General features: G+C 44.6%; 1 protein-coding gene across 1 annotated transcript in view; it reads left to right on the top strand.

Annotated features, from left to right (window-relative positions):
- Positions 1 to 1,341: 1,341 nt before the first annotated feature.
- Positions 1,342 to 17,601, top strand: part of UGCG (UDP-glucose ceramide glucosyltransferase) — a 38,102-nt gene continuing 21,842 nt past the window's right edge. Inside the window, exon 1 of the mRNA XM_037152658.2 lies at positions 1,342 to 1,852. Within this exon, the coding sequence (XP_037008553.1) occupies positions 1,755 to 1,852 (98 nt within the window). The 5' untranslated portion in view covers positions 1,342 to 1,754. The remainder of the gene's footprint in view (positions 1,853 to 17,601) is intronic.

Below are 17,601 nucleotides of genomic sequence, written 5' to 3'. Positions count from 1 at the left end.
GCAGCTCATTTAATCAATATTAACGATTATAAATTGCGATTATAAAATAAACTTCTTTACAAAGTTGACTTCAATTCTGAAACCTTTAAAGGAGGCCATGGATTATTTTTTTTAATCTCTTAAAAATAATAAACATTGTCTAAACATGAAACAATCGAAAAACAATTTAAACTCCTCTAGGATAAAGAGACAAACAGAAATGTTTAGTACTAGATTAAAACATCTTCTTGGACTGGTTTTAAATTAAGGTAAACACTAAGTTTACTTTACTCGCCATAGGGCCATTTCTTTGCTTTATAGAGCCGTACTATAAAATATGGCCGTGATTAAGATCCACCTGCGTTACTAAATTTTCTAGTAGCAAGCCATATTTATATTTAGTAAGGAAAACAAGAACAGTGTAATTAATTACTTAATTTAACCTAATATAAAATATATCGTCGTTTCAACATATAATCAATATAAAATTTACCGGTGGTCTTAAGACCTCTAGGGCATGGTTTACACTCGGGGCACATCTCAATTCGGTACTAGCCTCATTTCAAGCGCTCAATAGCCACATATGGCTACCCAATTAAACCGTAGGTTTAAGGGAGTTCAGTAGCAACTGATTCTTTACATTATGAGTTAGAGAATTTCTTTTATATTACATGCGGTCTGTAAGTTTCTTCTCTAAGAAACAAGAGACAAGTGTTTTCCCATCGCCTCCCCCGCCCATCCAAGAGACAAGATTATTTTACTCTCAGGTTCATTGGGATCCAAGACTCCAAGGCGCTTAAAGCTGGGGGGCCGGGGTGGGGGGTGGGCGGGGGAGGCGATGGGAAACACTTGCTCCCAGGAACGTGGGCTGGGGAAAGGCCTAAGCCGCTCCAAGCAATGCCCGGCGTAGAGGGTCAACAGCGCTGGAAGCTGGACCGTGAGACAACCCAGGCCTCTGACTGGAGCCCCGAATCTTTTTCTGGAGCGTCGTGGAAGAGCAGAGCCGGACAGAGGAAGAGCGGCATCCAAATGGGACACAGGGTCACAGTACGCCTCCGCTGCAACGCGGCCTTAGGCAGGCAGGGCCAGGGCGCCAGGGCCTTAGGCAGGCAGTGGCCGGAGACAGGAGCCTGGGGAAAAGCCCGGCCAGCATCCAACAGAAGAAGCCTCCCAAAGGTTCACTAGCGACCGTGACGCAACCCGCGCGCGAAGGCGGCAGGGTGGGCGGAGGGAGAGGAGAGGCGCGCACCGCCCCTCCGAGGGGCGGGCACCGCGGTTGCGGGGGGTGGGGGCGGGGACCCGGAGGGGCGGGGCGCGCCGGGGAGTTGGGGCGCAAGCTAGTGGTTTCGATTAGTTCACGGAGCTGCCGCGGCAGAGCAAGGCAGGAGGTGCGCGCCACGGAGTCCGGGGCGAGGCGGCGAGGCGGCAGGGCGGCAGCGGCTGGGGCTCAGGCGCGCAGGGGCCGATCGGCGGCCGCGAGGGTGCAGAGAGGCGAGCCGCAGCGCAGAAGCACGGCGAGCCACGGCCCCCTTGACCACCCAGCCCGACCACCGCAGCGCCTGCAGTTGTGAGCGCGCCCGGCACTGCGCGCTGGCGAGTGCGCGCGGGCGGGGGCGCGCAGGCCCTGCCCGCCCCTTCCGTCCCCACCCCACTCCGCCCCTTCCTCTCCCCATCTTCTCCCCTCCTGCGCCCCCGCTCCGGGCTCCTACCCTGTCCTCCTCCTGCGGGAGCGCTGTCCGCCGCGGCGGCCGGAGCAGGCCGGGCCGGGCCGGGGGATGGCGCTGCTGGACCTGGCCCTGCAGGGAATGGCCGTCTTCGGGTTCATCCTCTTCTTGGTGCTGTGGCTGATGCATTTCATGGCCATCATCTACACGTGAGTGAGGGGCAGCTGGAGGAACCCTTGCGGGGTTTGGGGACAGGCGATAGTGGGAGGGATTGCGCTTTGGAGGGTATTAGGCTCGGGTTGGGGTACCGAGAGCTAATTCTGAGATGTTTCCTTCATTCCCTCTCTCCCTGGACCATCTGGGGCGGGGGGGTCCTTGGACGGAAAAGTGGTGAATGAGGGGGTTGCTGGGTTGCAGGCGACTGCACAGCCATGGAAAAGGAGACTACGCTCTTCTTACGTGTCGTGCTGAAGGTTGCCTGCTTGGTTTGTGGGTTGTGTTTGATTTTTCATCTGGGCCAAGATGTGTGGTGTGTTATTTTCCTCTTGACCTGGGCTACATTTCTATTTTGGTGATAATCGTTTCCACTCCTCTGAGAAGGCACACACAGCCACCTGGAACCTCCCTGAGGATTATCTTCTTCCTAGAAGAGCTCTACGCCCTCGAATAGGTGTGAAGCACCTGTCCACCTTAAAAATACCCACCAAACCAAACCCCCGAGCTGGCCTTACGGCCTTGAGTCCTGTCAGCGTGTACATTTCAGTGTGGTTTTCTCTCCTTTTTTCCCAATTTCTTGTTTATTACCTTGTTTAGATTTGTGTCGCCCCCCCACACACACACACCTTTTCATTGTTAATTTAACATAACGCTTCTTGAGGTCTGTCAGATGCTGCTCACTGGCGGCACAGTGATGAGCTGGACAGAGTTCCTGTCCTCATAGAGCTTACAGTCCAGAAGTAAGGGACGTAAAAGTCCGAAGAAACTTATTTCCGTTAGTGATAAAGCCTATGAACAAAATAGGGTGATGAGAAATGGCCTGGGGTATGTGGGTCGCTTTGATATTTCAGTTACTTAAGTGTCTTTCAACCGATGTCAACCTTCGCAAAAAAGTGAGAATCACATAGGTCATGTTACTGATACAGATTCACTGGGTTTTCAGCTTCACCAAAGATGACTCTATGTGGTTATCTTTACCACCAACTAGACTCGGGCGTATGAGAGATGGGAAGGACTTCAAGAAATTAAATAATTGTAGTTTTTTTTTCACTTTTTACTACATAAAAAGTATTTTTTAAATTTTTTGTTGTGGACATGCTGCATTTTGGTAGTGCCGTGTGGCATTTTCTGGTACTGGAGGAAGATGCTACACTGTGCAGGGCACAAAGGGTATTTCTTTGAAGATGAAAGGAAGCATGCCACTTGGATGCTGTTGGGTTTAGTTTGGGGAGCTTGTCATCTGTAGTCATGGAACACATTCTGGAGTTCATGTTAAATGCATGAGGTTTTAAAAGACAATTTTATGACTTTTTCCAATCATAAAAATAAAAAATGCTTTCCGTATAAGGAATTTACACAACGTGGACAGGAATAAAGAAGAAAGTCAAACACAACTAAAACTCCGTGACTTTGTCAACCTTTCGTGATTGTCCTTCCAATTATATTTCTGTTTGGGGGAAGGAAGAGAAGAGAGGGAGTGAAGGAAGGAGAAAGGGACTTTGTTATGATTATTGTTCTGTAACCTGCTTTTAAAATTCAAGTATTTAATACATGATTTGGGGGAAGCTCTTTCAGACAAGGCACTGTTCTAGGTGCTAGAAATAACAGTGAAGAACAAGACACACGGCTGCTCCCATGGAGCTCCTGTGTAAAATGTCATGCATATTTTTGCATGTTAATGTATGATCTCTGCATCATTTTTACATCACTGAGTGGCATTTTCATTTCTGATGTGCAAATATGTATTTGTTATTGGTGGGCATGGCGGCCATTTAACTTACCAAGGTTAACAAACACTGATGAATTCATATGCATACATGTTTGAGAGATACCTGTTTTAGGTTATAGTTCTGGATGAGATATTATGGGGCTGGAAGTGGTGCTAATTTGAAACTTGGATACACACTGCTCTGCCGCAGTGATACATGTTGCTCGACAGCAGTGAGCGTTTTTCAGCTGGTGCCGCAAGAGTTTTTAAAACATGCGATACCTGACTGGTCAGGGGCACTGCCTTCACTTCGCTTAGAATGTCAAATGGAAAAGCAACAGCACCCAACACAACCATTGCCAGCTACTGTGAACGCATCAAAATTATAGCAAATTTTTTTGTCAGATTGGCAAAAACTATATATATATACAATACATTTTTGGCATGCCGCAGATTGAGTAACTAGTTTATGTGCGCTGTGAGATGAAAACGATTGAAAATCTTGAAAATCGCTGGTCTGCAGGAAGGCTGTATCTATTCCTAGTCCTGGTAACATTGTATGATGGCCCCCATTTCCCTTTGCTAAGTATCAGGCTTTTTACTACTTTCTGTTATTTTTTTTCATGGCTTTAATTACTAGTTCCACTGAATGCTTTTCATATATTTATGTTAGTTACATTTAGTTGTAAGTTACATGCTCATAATCCTGTGCTATGGTCTATTGCTGAGTGATCTTTTTGACATGAATGTTGTTTTTGTTAACTTTTACCAGTACTCTTTTTTTTTTTCAACTTTGTACACATATTTAACCTGGAGAAAGTGTGTATGCCTGTGTGTTTTAGGTAGTTAAGTCTTCTCATGTTTTCTGACTCAGGCACAATTTTTATATCTTTTCTATCCCCCCCCCATCACTATTTTTTTAGTATTTTGAATTTTCTCAGGGTTTTTTGGGTTTTTTTTTTTAAGATTTTATTTATTTATCTTTAGAGGGGAAGGGAAGGAGAGAGGGAGAGAAACATTAATGTATGGTTGCCTTTCATGCATCCTCTGCTGGGAACTGGCCTGCAGGGAACCGGCCTGCAACCCCAGTATGTGCCCTGACTGGGAATCGAACCACGATTGTCTGGTTCGCAGGCCCGCGCTCAATCCACTGAGCTACACCAGCCAGGGCTGGGGTGTTTTTTTTTTTACATTTTGTCATATGAGATCTAGAGTCATAGTTTTAGGTTTACCTAAATATTTAGCCACTTTCCCCAGAATCATTTGTGAAATGATTATTTGACTAATCCACAGCTTTGAAATACTATATTTATTATAAATTCTTCTGAATACTTTCAGAAGTATTCAGTGCTCCCACTGCTGCTTCATTGATCGATTAGTTCTTGGATCAGTATCCATTCTTCTAATTGATGAAAGCAAGCTCCATCTTATACTTTTGCAAACTTTTCTTTTGCTTTTTACACATTTTTAAGAAGATGAACTTTAGAATATTTCTATTCAGAATAAGTAATCTTGTTTTTTAGTTGGAGTTGTTCAATGTACAGCTCAGTTTGGAGAAAATCGACTTTTCCAGCATAGCCCCACCCTAGCTGCCCCCTGCCCCCTATTTCATATGCACATGACGGTGATCACGCTTCTTTATAGAAAGCGAACACAAGGGGTGTGGCCTAATATCCCTGGTAACCGTCCGGAGTGTTTAGACTTGAGACGGCTCCAGAATTGTTTTAGATATTTATTGTGTACTTAATGATAAACATCAACATCTTCTTAAAACACTTCACGTTTTTGAGAATAGTGCAAACATTTAACTTAGTTGAGATACTGTATGGAGGCATTGTATTTCTTTTTTTTTTGTGATTTCTTAATTTATTTATTTTTTTTAGGCAGAGAGGAAGAGGAGGGAGAAAGAGAGACAGAAACATCAATGTGTGGTTGCCTCTCCCATGCCCCTTACTGAGGACCTGGCCTGCAACCCAGTCAGGGTGCATGAATCCAACCAGCAACCCTAAATCTATTTTTTTAAGATTTTACTTATTTATTTTTATGCTCTGACTGGGATCGAACCAGCAACCCTTTGGTTCGAAGGCCAGCACTGAATCCACTGAGCCACACCAGCCAGGGCTTGTATTTATTTTCTAATAAATACCCCACAGAGTTATGTTTATGGACAGTAATAAGATTCGGAAAAGTTCTGTGAAAACAGAATTTAAAAAATGCAATTCATTTATAATGGGTCATAATGATCAGCTAGTTAAAAGAATGTAAATACCTTTCTGAAATGGATAAATGAACAGAGACCAAATAATCAAGAGCTTAATGTACATGTGTATAAATTAAATATTAACCTTTTTCTTTTTGATAAGTTCCTTCTGTTTCTCCTTCAGAATTATTTGCACGTTTGAGTTGATTCCTTTCTTAATGAAGTAAAGATGCTTCTCAGTTTAATTTGAGTTGCGTTGAAGCAGAAAACTAAGCGTTTTTTCCTCACCCTCTCTTTAGTGTATTTAGCAAACTCGCACACTTGATTTCTCAAAATTAGGCAATTTTATGTAAAATATTGTGCTAAACCTTCTGTATTTTATCCAAAAATATTTTTCTAAGCACATGTTCTATGTCCTCTCAAATCCTTTTGAAATAAGTTAAAATATAAATAGACCAAAATAAGCATTTATCGATACTCCTAAAACCTTGTGTACGCAACTGGTGGAACTCGAGCTTATTTTTAAAAATTTATATGGTTGCTTATCTGGTTTTCAGATTAAGGTGCATGATCTGTGGGCTCCTAATTATTTTAAAAAAGTGTTTAGGTACTATAAGTATTGTAGTAAAATTGTTGAGAAAAACCAAAACACACTTAAAAAAAAACTCAATACTCTATGTTCTCCCCTATAAGAGGAATCTAATGAAGAAAATAAACTATTGAGCAAAATAGACCAGAGGCATAGAAATTCTGGGACAGACAGCTGTAAAAAGGGCTAGGGGAGTAGGGGCTGACTGAAAGCAGGGGAAGAGCCCTGGCTGGTGGGACTCAGTGCACTGAGCACCACCAGTGAACTGAAAGGTTCCTGGTTCAATTCCCAGTCGGGGCACATGCCTGGGTTACAGGCTGGGTCCTCAGTTGGGGGCGTGGGAGAGGCAACCAGTCTGTTTCTCTCACACATCCATGTTCCTCTTTCCCCCTTCCTTCCTCGCTCTCTAAAAATAAATAGTCTTTAAATTACAAAAAGCCATTTAGTATGTTTCTTTAAACGGGGGGGAAGGGATTAGTCAGAGAACATATATGACGGACCCATGGACGTGGACAACGGTGAGGGGACCGATTGTGGAAGTGGGGGTGGGCTGGCTGAGGGAGGGGAGGGAAGAAAACGGAACAACTGTAATAGTATAAACAATAAATATTTTAAAAAGTAAAAAAAATTAAAAGCCAATTGGTTATTTTTTTAATTAAATGAGGTGTGTAATGGTATCTAGTTAATTGAGATTTGATGTTTTATTGTATCTTCTTTTTTAAAAAAAAAATTTTATTTATCTTTAGAGGAGAAGGGAAGGAGAGAGGGAGAGAAATATCAATGTATGGTTGCCTTTCATGCATCCCCTGCTGGGAACTGGCCTGCAACCCAGGCATGTGCCCTGACTGGGAATTGAACCATGATCCTTTGGTTCACAGGCCCACGCTCAGTCCACTGAGCTACGCCAGCCAGGGCTATATTGTATCTTCTTAAAATGAGATAGAGAGCTAAGTATTGGTCTGTATTTTTAAAAATGGAGCTGAATGTGATTAATACAATGAACAGTTCTTATTGAAAGAAATTATTTGTTCAGATTTCACAAATGTCTTTAGACTTCCTGTAAGCCTGTAATTTTAAAAAATGAGGTAATCTATAAACCAGAAAATAATTTTTAATATTTTGAGACTGTATCCACTGGTATCTCTACCTACTTGCTTTGTTCCAGGCATGTACCTGGACTGGAAATTGAACCTGTGACCCTTTGGTTCGCAGTCTGAGCTATAAAAAAAAATGTGTTATATGTATCATTTTGATTCATTCACATCAGACAGGTATTGTTGTATTGGCTATTGTCGCGTTTTAAAATTTGACAGTCTAAGGGAAAAGAGGTTGGTGCCCCTGATTCAATAGTCAGGTATTGTATGTTTTAAAAATTCTTGCAGCACACCGGCTGAAAATCACTGGTCAAGGTCATTGCTGCCAGGACCACTTTTTAGCGAATGAAGGAAACAATTGAGCCCCTTTCGCTTGAGGCTGGGAAGACATTGACTTGGGCTACATTTTGACACCTTTAAAAACCAAAATGAAAATTGTAATTCGTTGTGAATATTTAGTCATGGTTCTGTTGATTCATCATCGCTCCCTTTCCCTACATTTTCCTACATCATTGGTTCAGAACACCTTCTCTCTAGATTATTTAAAACTACTGTATAATGCCGTGTATAATTTGCCCAAATTTTTGAGGGGATAATAAGGATGCACATTATACATGGGTAGTACGTGGAATACCTTGCATGTACCCATCTATCTAAATTGTAAATGTGTGTTCACTTGTTTCTTCTCCCAATTCAATTGTAAGCTTTTGAGGGTAGTGATAGTGTCTTATTTATTGTTGTATGTATCTCCAGCGTCAACTGGGCACTCAGTTATTGCTTGTTGAATGATTGATCTTCGAATTATTTTTTTAGTAGTAAGGATGAGTTTTCTGCTCATTCATTACTTCTGTGTCATTTGACCATTGTGACTTCAGGTAGATGGTCAGAATTTGGGATGCTTTCCGTGGTCATGGACTTTATTGGACCAGAGGAAATTTTTATCTCACTATATCTAGTTAACTGCCAGGCAAATAAAAACAGGACACTACCAAAGACATGTTCACTTACAGATCCGAATTTCCCTCCAAGAATTTCCAAAGAGACTGCCTGCCTTGCTAGCAGTAATCTTTACACTTAGGTCTGTGCTTTGGGGAGTGCGAGCCCCGTGCTATCCTGTTAGTTGACATGCAAATCACAACAAGTGCCTCCCACTTTTCCTCCGTCCACAGAAATTTACTTCATACACAAAATAGTTAAGTTTAAACATTACATTCAGCATTAAAAGATCGGCAAGTTGTGTAGAAGAGGATCAGGGCAGTCCCATTAATTTCCTTTTGACTTAAAAGGAAATTTTGAGTTCATAGTATTGCAACCAAGCAAAGGGGTCCCCATCCACGTTGTCCCCTTGCCCAAGTTGTCCCCTGTTACCTTGATGCATGAACCAACAATTAGTGTTGAAGGAAACAGGTTTTTATGTATAGGAATCCAACCTTGGTGGGCTTGGGGGCCTGAGGCACTCCTGCTTGGAGCCCTCCTCTCCCACAAGACCCAGCACTTTCATTGCTCCGCTCCAGGCTGTAAGGCAAAACCATGCCTGAAAGTTCCCCATATCCCTATTTGTTCTTCAGCCAGCTGTGCAAACAGGTCTCCATCCCCTCTGGAAGGCACACTCATGGGTTTTAGAGTCGCCAGCCACTCACAGCAGCGCTCTCCTTCAGGATCTGGGGTACGTAGTCCTCAACCTCCGTGTAACAGTTTAGGGAAGCATGTGCCATGTTACACCGGATCATGGCAGAGTCCAGGGGGACACATGTCCCAAAAGAATGGCTTTTCAGGATGACCTTCAGAGAAGCTGAAGTCTGCAGTTTCACCATTACCGGTCATAGTTGAGCTCAGGCATCTCCCACGAGTCTGGGTGGCTAGGCAGGTTCCCACACACCTCTGCAGCCCACACAGCTGCTGCTTCTCTGCCGCAGCCTGCATGGCTGTGCCGTTTCCTCGTGGCTGCCTCTTTCTTACTACACCCGGCAGCACGGCAGCAGAATCCTGACTCCCAGCTGGCCCAGCTGCTACTTCACACGCTAGCTCTCGGGTCTGAATCCTGCCTGCAAACTGCATAGCTACTTGCTGCTTCCTCTTTCAGACCTCATGGTCTGAAAAATCCCCTTTCGGACCACGTAGCTGCTACCCTCTGCTCTCTCAGCCACCCTTATTTGAAATGCTGACCTGGAACTTCCTATGCAGGCTCACATCCTGCCCCTCCTACAGTGAGATACTTTTGCCAGTTCCCTGTATCTTTTACCTTCTTTCAGCTGCCAGTCTTTAGTCAGGGCAAGAGTGCCCGTGACAGAGGGGCCTCTGCCTCCCTGCCTTTTGTGCAGGTGCTGCATAAGCTCCCCGGCTGCATCACAGGTCACTCAAAGCCCTGAAAGTCGAGCAGTCCTTTTGCCCTGGGCAGTCCGCGTCCCTCCAGGCAGGACACGGCTGTCAACTTGCCATTGTCATAAGAAGTATCTTAACCACCATACCGTCCCTTCTCCTTTCCCCCAGCCATGGGCTGTGGGGAGTTTCTCCTAGAGGCTGGGGACCCCTGCTTTGCACCACGTTACAGTGTGTTTGAGGGTCGTCTGTGTTTCTGGGCAGGACCTGCTGGGGCCACATCTTCTGTTGGGTGCCTTTAGTTGCTGCTAGCAGAATGCCATGTTCTATTCCATACATCAGGGGTAACTGTTGTCACCAAAGGGTTGGTGAGTCGAGGAGGAACTGGGGTGGGGGGAAAGAGCAAAATTACAAAGATCTATTTGTTTTCTGTGGCAGTGGAATCTTTTGTATTCTGGAGTGTAAATCTGTTACCTGGTGGAAGTAGTTTGTGTTTTGCTATGGACTGACCTCACAATTGGTTATTTTGTGTTCTCCAGGGACTCTTGTATGTGCAGAATTTAGGTCGCACGGGAAGGTGTGCTTTGTGTTGCTGATGAAACCCTTCCTATTAAAAAATTGAGGAAATTAAAAAAAAGAAAGAAAGAAACCCCTCCGCCTGCAGTACCACTTCTGGAAAAGATTAAGTGCTGTGTGGAAGTCACATTAGTCACGACACATACTGATAATAAACACACAGTAACAGCCTTCCAAGGCACAATCATAAGTAACAACAGAGACCTTTAATCATTGGAAATTGTTGGCATGACTTTGTGAAGTTGGGGACCTGCTGATAGAGCAGTCAACCTCATTTTCTATGAAATATTAACAAGCTTGGTGGCACATGGCAGAGATAAATTCCCAGAGTCGGATCAGTTGGTTCAGCTGAATCACACAGCAGAACTATAAAAAACAGCCCAATCTAGGGCCATGAAGCAAGGCGGACTTTGCCCTCAAGGAATCCATATTCTTAGCAGCCAGCGCCAGGCTCCTGTGCCTCCTCGGGGAGGTGCAGAGCTGGGTTAGGGTTGCTGCAGAGGCTGCTGCTTCTGACAGGGTGGAGCACGGCCCACCTTCCCTAAGGGGTTTTCCTTCCTGCCAGACCTCCCTCCTGCTCAGAAATTCAGTTAGAATACGAAACGGTAAAACGGTAAAACGAAGCATTTGAGGATGGGCCCAACTGTTAAATAAACTGTTGAGGGAGTGAACAAGTGAGTGGGGAGGGGTGCTAAAAGATTACAAGGATAAACAAGAAGCTAAAATGGTGAAAAAAAAGACAGTAACAATTAAAGAGACTGAGATGTTAGGAGATAAATGTGAACTGAGAAAAGTAAGACAATCCCATCAGTTCAAAAGGTACAAACCCTTATACAGAGAGGCAGTTGGGATTCATGAAGCCGGAGCATCTATCGAGTCTAGCAGAACCCACCCCTGGATAGTTCTTTGAAGTGTCCCCTGAATAGCTGTCCTTCTAGCTCACAGTAAAAAGCTGGACCCTGGAGGCCTCTCTCTTTTGTCTGTGATTCATCCCTCGTGACCTTCGGACTTAAGTTACTCTGAGATAGCCGCCCAGTGGTCCCTGCACTCCTGTCTGCAGCCAGCAGTGCCGGACAGGCCTGCAGCAACTGGCTGTGAGCACCTCTCCCTCCTTGTCCTGGAGGGTGATGTGCCTTCATTACATAAATGAGATTTTTTTTTTAAACAGGGCTTCTAGCTCCTGAACATTGCTCAGTTGCATTTCAGGATCATTTTACTCTTTAAAATGAAACAAATCCAAACAGTTGACTAGCGGTAGAGGAGGTCTATTCTTTTTATACCCAGCGTGTTCCTGAAAATGTAACAAAATCCAGTTTGTGAAAATCAAGTGAAAGTACACGCTAGGCAGGGAGAGTCTGTTTCAAGAGCACTAAGAATATTATGAAAACCCCAAATTACGTTTCTGCTGGTTGAGGTGCCTGGCACGTGTGTGGCCGCCGATCCAGAGCTTTCCAGGTTATGGACGGGGCCCTCCCTGGGGCGCCAAGTGACAAGGCTGCCTTGTCATCTTTGCTCTGGGGCTTTGTGCCTGGTTAGGTGTGGTGACATTGTGGTCAACAAAACAGAACAGAGTCTCTTCTGGAAGCCTTCAGAATGTCGGTAATTACTTTGTACATTGTACCTGTTACTTTGTACAGTGTTCCCGTACCTTATACATTGTGCCCATGGGAACTGTATTTCTTTTGCCTCTCAGCTCTTGTGTGTGGGGGGGGTGACAACCTCTCCCTCTAACGGAGCCAAAGGGCGACTGTTGTAATTCTGAAGCCAGAGGAATTTAGAGAAGCCAGGACTGTGGCCTCTGCCCAACTGAGAATCCATCTCATAGTTTAGAAGGAGACCTCAGCTAAAAAAAAAAAAAGTAACAGGTCATTTTCAGTGAATAATAATTTATGGTATTTATGTCCCTCACTCTCATACTTGTATTTTTTTTACATTTTGGATGCTGCCTTATAGGACTGTAAATTGATTCCTAACCATTAGGTATAATTTTAACTTTGGATATAATTTTATCCTAAATATTGGGTGTAATTTGAACTTTGAGTTCAATGTGTCTCATGCCATGTTTTGACTTCTTTTTTTTTTTTACATGATTTGGGGCTTTTGATGATTCCCTTCCCCGCTTAATCTTTCTTAACACACGAGAGTTGGTTTTCTGTGTGTTTTTTTTAAACCAACATGCTGACCTAATATTTAAATAGATATAAATCTTTAAATATATGAATTTCTAGTTCTTCTGTTTTCATGTAAGTCTCAGGAATGTTTGGCATCTCTAAATCTCTTATCAGAACGAGGGTAATTCAGACAAGTTACATATGGTGGAAAATGTCCCTAAAATTAGCAGAGTTTTTAAAAATGACCAGTAATTGCGATCATTAAATATTCACCTGGTGGCTGAGCTCATCTATTTCTCACACTGATTTTACAAGGATAACAGTGCCTACTGTTATCCACACTGAAAAACAAAGCAAAAACTCCCCAAGGTAAAGGAGTGACTTCCCCAAGGATAACACAGCTGTGAGGTTGGGATAGAAGTCCAGGCAGTGTGCCTCCAGCCCAGCTGTTAAACCAACATGGACCAGGAGGCCTGTCCGGAAAAAGTCCAGCCATTGATAGTATAACAAGAACCGTTTGCAGGACACTGATGTAACTTGTCAGCCAAGGAGAGCGTGGACTGGAATGCACATGTGTGAACAATGATGGCTTCACTGTACTAGTTAGTCAGTGGGGGTCGTGGACGCCCTTGAGTGAGCATGTGTACTGTGTGGCCGTCGCATGCGAAATGACTGAACAAGTAGAGCAACGACTCTGTATCACCTTTTGTGGGAAGCTTGACCATTCCTCCACAGAAACTGTTGGGATGATTCAGGAGGCCGCAGCTATGGGCAAATGGTGACTGGCAGCTTCGTCACAGCGATGTGCCAGCTCGTGCATCATGTCTTGTGCAGAGTTTTTTGGTGAAACATCAAATCACCCAGGTGACTCAGGCCCCCTACAGCCCAGATTTGGCACCCCGCGACTTCTGGCTTTTCCCAAAACTAAAATTACCTTTAAAAGGGAAGCGATGTCAGATGATCAGTGAGATTCAGGAAAATATGACAGGGCAGCTGATGGCAACTGGGAGAACCTTGTGCGGTTTGAAGGGGACTGAGGCGTCATCGTCCTTTGTACAGTGACTCCTGTATCTTCTTCAATAATGTCTCTCTGTTGCTCATATTACGTGGCTGGATACCTTCTGGACAGACACCATATACTGCCAGTGCCAACCTAAAAATAATCCTGGAAGTAATCCATGGGGACAGGGTCTCTGAGTGGGACTTTGCACAGGTGCTCTGAATCTGAAGTTTCTGACTATTGGCAACATTGAGATAACTGTGAAGAGAGCCCCTCCTCATTCTCTTGTACCTCCTTCTCCATTCCCACACCTCTCGTATTGTTTCTTCACAGGTTTCTGATTTTCAGTCCGTCTCACAACTGCTGATCTTTCTGAGTCTCCTCCTCAGTCCTCAGCAGTCCTGCAGGAATCTAGTCTTTGTAGGTCATGGCGGTCACCGCTGCCTGGGTCTCAACCCTAGAGAGTCTGATTTCATTGGTCTGGGCATCACCCATTTTTTCAAAACTCCCTAGGTGACTTTCCTTTGTGCTGTCCAGGAGGAGCACAGCAGCCCCAGGCTATTTATTCAGCATCGTGGCCTCCACCTCTTGGCTTCATTTAATTCTCCCTCTAGCCCAGAACGCACCACTCATCACTTCATTTCTTGCCCCACCTCCTGTCAGCCTGCCCCCTTATCTTGAACCCATCTCATCATGCATAGCTTCTTAACTCTCAGAACCCCACCGAGGGCAGTGCCACGACCCTGCAGATGAGGACTGCTGTGCCTTCGAGGTCCCGGTCTGGGCTAAGCCCGTGGTGTCGTCTGGCACTGCTTCATTTCTGTTTTTAGCTCCGTCACCCATCACTGGCAGAACCTCTCCCAGCTTTCATCATTCTGCCCTCACGCTTAGTGGATTACCGTCACTCCTACTTCCCACTGCGGATCCTAGCATGGCATTAATTATTCCCTGGTATCTGTTTCTTTACACTTTCACTAGCTCCCTTCCCCTACCATATATACTCAAGTATTAACAGTTAAAGATAATTAGGGATTAAACAGAAAACCCCTTCCCCATCTACTTTGTTGGCCCCTCTGCTCACTCTCAGGTATCAGGAGAAGCTGGTGTCTATTCCCTGTTAGCACATCTCACCTCCCATTCCTGTGCTTCTTCACATGCACTTGTATGTACCCCTGCTCAGCATGCTCTGAGGTCCCCAAGTTCACAGGCGAGTGGCTGTTCCAGTTCTTGTCTTGACATTCACTGGTGTTCTTTGTTGAATCCTTTCAAAAAGAAAATACCTAGCTGAATAAACCCTTCTGTGACTTGACTTGGTTTCTGATTATCTTTCTACTTTTCTTGTCACTCACTCACTCCCCTTAGTCTCCTTCATGTGTTACTGGTTCTGCGATATTAGTTACATCGATTCGTGGCTACCTGCTAATGGCATGTTATACCTGGGAGAGCTTATGTACTTACTCAGTTGTAACTGGCTTCCATATTTTTATTTCTAGACTAGCCATGCTTCCTGAGCTGTAAATATCTGTTGTATCTGACTGTGTCTTTTTGTGTTGCTGGAGCCTGGGGAATTTATAGTTACTGTAGTGGTCTTCAAGTGTGGTTCACTGCTGGTGAGCTTCAGAATTATTGGGGAAGTTTATAAAAATACACAATCGTAGGCTCTGCAGCTGGTGCATTAAGTTATGATTTCTACCTATGACCACTCTGTATACTAACTGTCAAAAAAAAAAAACCAGTAGTCTCCTAGATAAGAAACATTGCCACCTGATGTCTTAATGATAACTTTGGCTAGTGTGGTAGGAGTGATGCTTATTGCTGTCTCCCCTCTCATGTCGTGTCCAGATTTTATGAAGGACACAACCGGTCACCGAACCCTGAACTGGGGACTCATCCACGTACACTCCTTGCTCTCCACGTCCTCCTTGCCCACGGGCCGAGCCCTGTGAATTCTGAATTCTTACTTTCTCTTCATTTCCTTTGCTACCTTCTGCTATCTCCGTAGTATGTGCACCTATATTTTTCCTTTGGACCTTTATGCACAGGGTCTAGCACAAATATCACCCCTTTTTAATCACAAAATCTTTTATTACACAATCATAAGGGTGTAAATCTGTAGCATAACAGTGCCACACTCAAGCACACCCTATGACATTTCAGGTAAAATGTTCAAATTAAAACTGTAAGTGACGACACCCATATTTTTGCCCTGCCAACCACACTCGAGAAGGCCTTTTTTCTGCTGGACCCTGTGTTTTGCCTCGCTTTCCAACCCCCCTCCCTCTACTTTATTCTCTTAATTTATTCTCTTTTTTATTCTGAAAATACAGAAATAACCCTTGTTTCCTTCTGGTAGTCTTTTATGGTTATTTTTGCCTATGGGATGGGCTGCAGGCCTTTTCAGCCTCGTCAGTAAACTCAAGCACGAGTTTATATAGCAAAGATTAGTCTTAAAGCAGTGCTTCTCAAGGTCGAATGTGCCTGTGAATCACCTGGAGATCTTGTGAAAATGCAGGTTCAGTTTCGGTAGTTCTGGGGCTGGGGCCCAGAGTCTGAATTTCTAGCTTCCAGGTGACATCTGTGCTGCTGGTTGGTGGACCACCTGGGGGAACAGAAGTCTTAAAGGGCCAGCACCCAGGAAAACTCAGGCGCTTCCTTCTGTCCACTCTCAAAAGTGGTCTAAACCTAGTTTCTTTAGAGTCTGCTTCACACTGCATTGATAGAAGCTTATAGAGAAGTGCTTCTGAACAGGAAGTGTCTAATGCACAGATGAGAATCACTTCTGGTCTGAACAGATGAAAATGCTGTGAAGGTTACTCTCCCTCTCTCTCTCTCTCTCTCTCTCTCACACACACACACACACACACACACACACACAGCCTGCAAATATGAAAGGAAAATCTCCAGGCCCCAGAAATGAAAAGAGAAGACCAAGCAGTGAGTTGGACTTGTCTGCTCATTTTAATCCCGGTGACAGGTTCTGAGGGTTTCTAATTACTGATTTTCCTCCTTGTTATTGGTTGTGTTTTCCTGGTTCTTTGCATGCCTGGTAGTTCTTTATTAGATGTCAGGCATTCTGCACTTACCTTTGCCGGCTGCTGGACGCTTGTGTATTCCTAGACTTTCAGCTCCGTCTCTTCAGTTTAGGCAGCCTGCCGGGTCCTGCCTGGCCTTTCCTCCCCTTTGCTGTGGCGTGAACAAGCCCTTACAGCAGGACGATGGGGTTCTGGGAGGGCGGCTTGCTTGTTTGTTTTCTGCGTCTTAGGAGTCACTGTCCCTTTTTACCCGATCGCCAGTATCTTAGAAACTGTGGTTTCCTCTATTTTGTCTGATTTTTAAAAAATTGTTCCAGGTGTGAGAATGAACAGTCCCTGTCTCTTCACCTTGTTCAAATGTTGAAATTCTGGGTGGCGAGAGTGGGGAGGCCAGGGTTTTGATACTTACATGAGGACAGAGACAAGACTGTAAGACTGCAGACTATTAATAAGGGCCGATATAATGGCTGAACACTGGAAATAACCTACCTGTCTGTCAATAGAAGTAGGTAAGTAAATCGTGGTTGTATTAATACAGGGAATGCTGTGCTGAAATGTGAGTGCATGTAACCACAAAGATGAATCTCCTGAATGAGCATGTCCTATGGGATTCTGTCTAGATTAAAATGTTAAAACCAGCAAAGTTGGGCTGTGGTGTTGGAATTCAAGACAGTAGTTACCCCTCAGGGGGATAAGTAGAAGGGGACACGCAGGGACTCCTGGGGTTCTGGTAACAATGCTCTGTTTCTTGACCTGGGTACTAGTTGCGTGATGTTTTACTTTGAGAAAATCCATTGAGCTGCATGCTTTCTGTGATTTCACTGTATATATGTTATGCATCGGTTAGAAGTATCCCCCCACCCCAAAAGGTCAAGGCTGTAAGCCACTTGAGTGATAGGAAGGTGGACCTGGACTCCCAGTAGAGAACCTGAAACCGAGGAAGTACCCAGCATCCTAGAAGAGAGCAGCAAGCACACCGGTCCAAGCTAAAGGCAGAAATGGGCACCCACGAGAAATCCTGGGCAGCGCGTGGGTGCACTGCAGTAGGCTCAAGTTCACACTGTGTAGGGGATGCAGAAACCATGACCTGAGATACTGAAGTCAAAGCTGGCG

Source organism: Artibeus jamaicensis, unplaced genomic scaffold, assembly GCF_021234435.1.
Source record: "Artibeus jamaicensis isolate MK-2021 breed Jamaican fruit bat unplaced genomic scaffold, CSHL_Jam_final scaffold_1964, whole genome shotgun sequence".
Lineage (NCBI taxonomy): Eukaryota > Metazoa > Chordata > Mammalia > Chiroptera > Phyllostomidae > Artibeus > Artibeus jamaicensis.
Note: the sequence above shows the minus strand (reverse complement) of the source record. Positions and strands in the feature narration are given on the sequence as shown.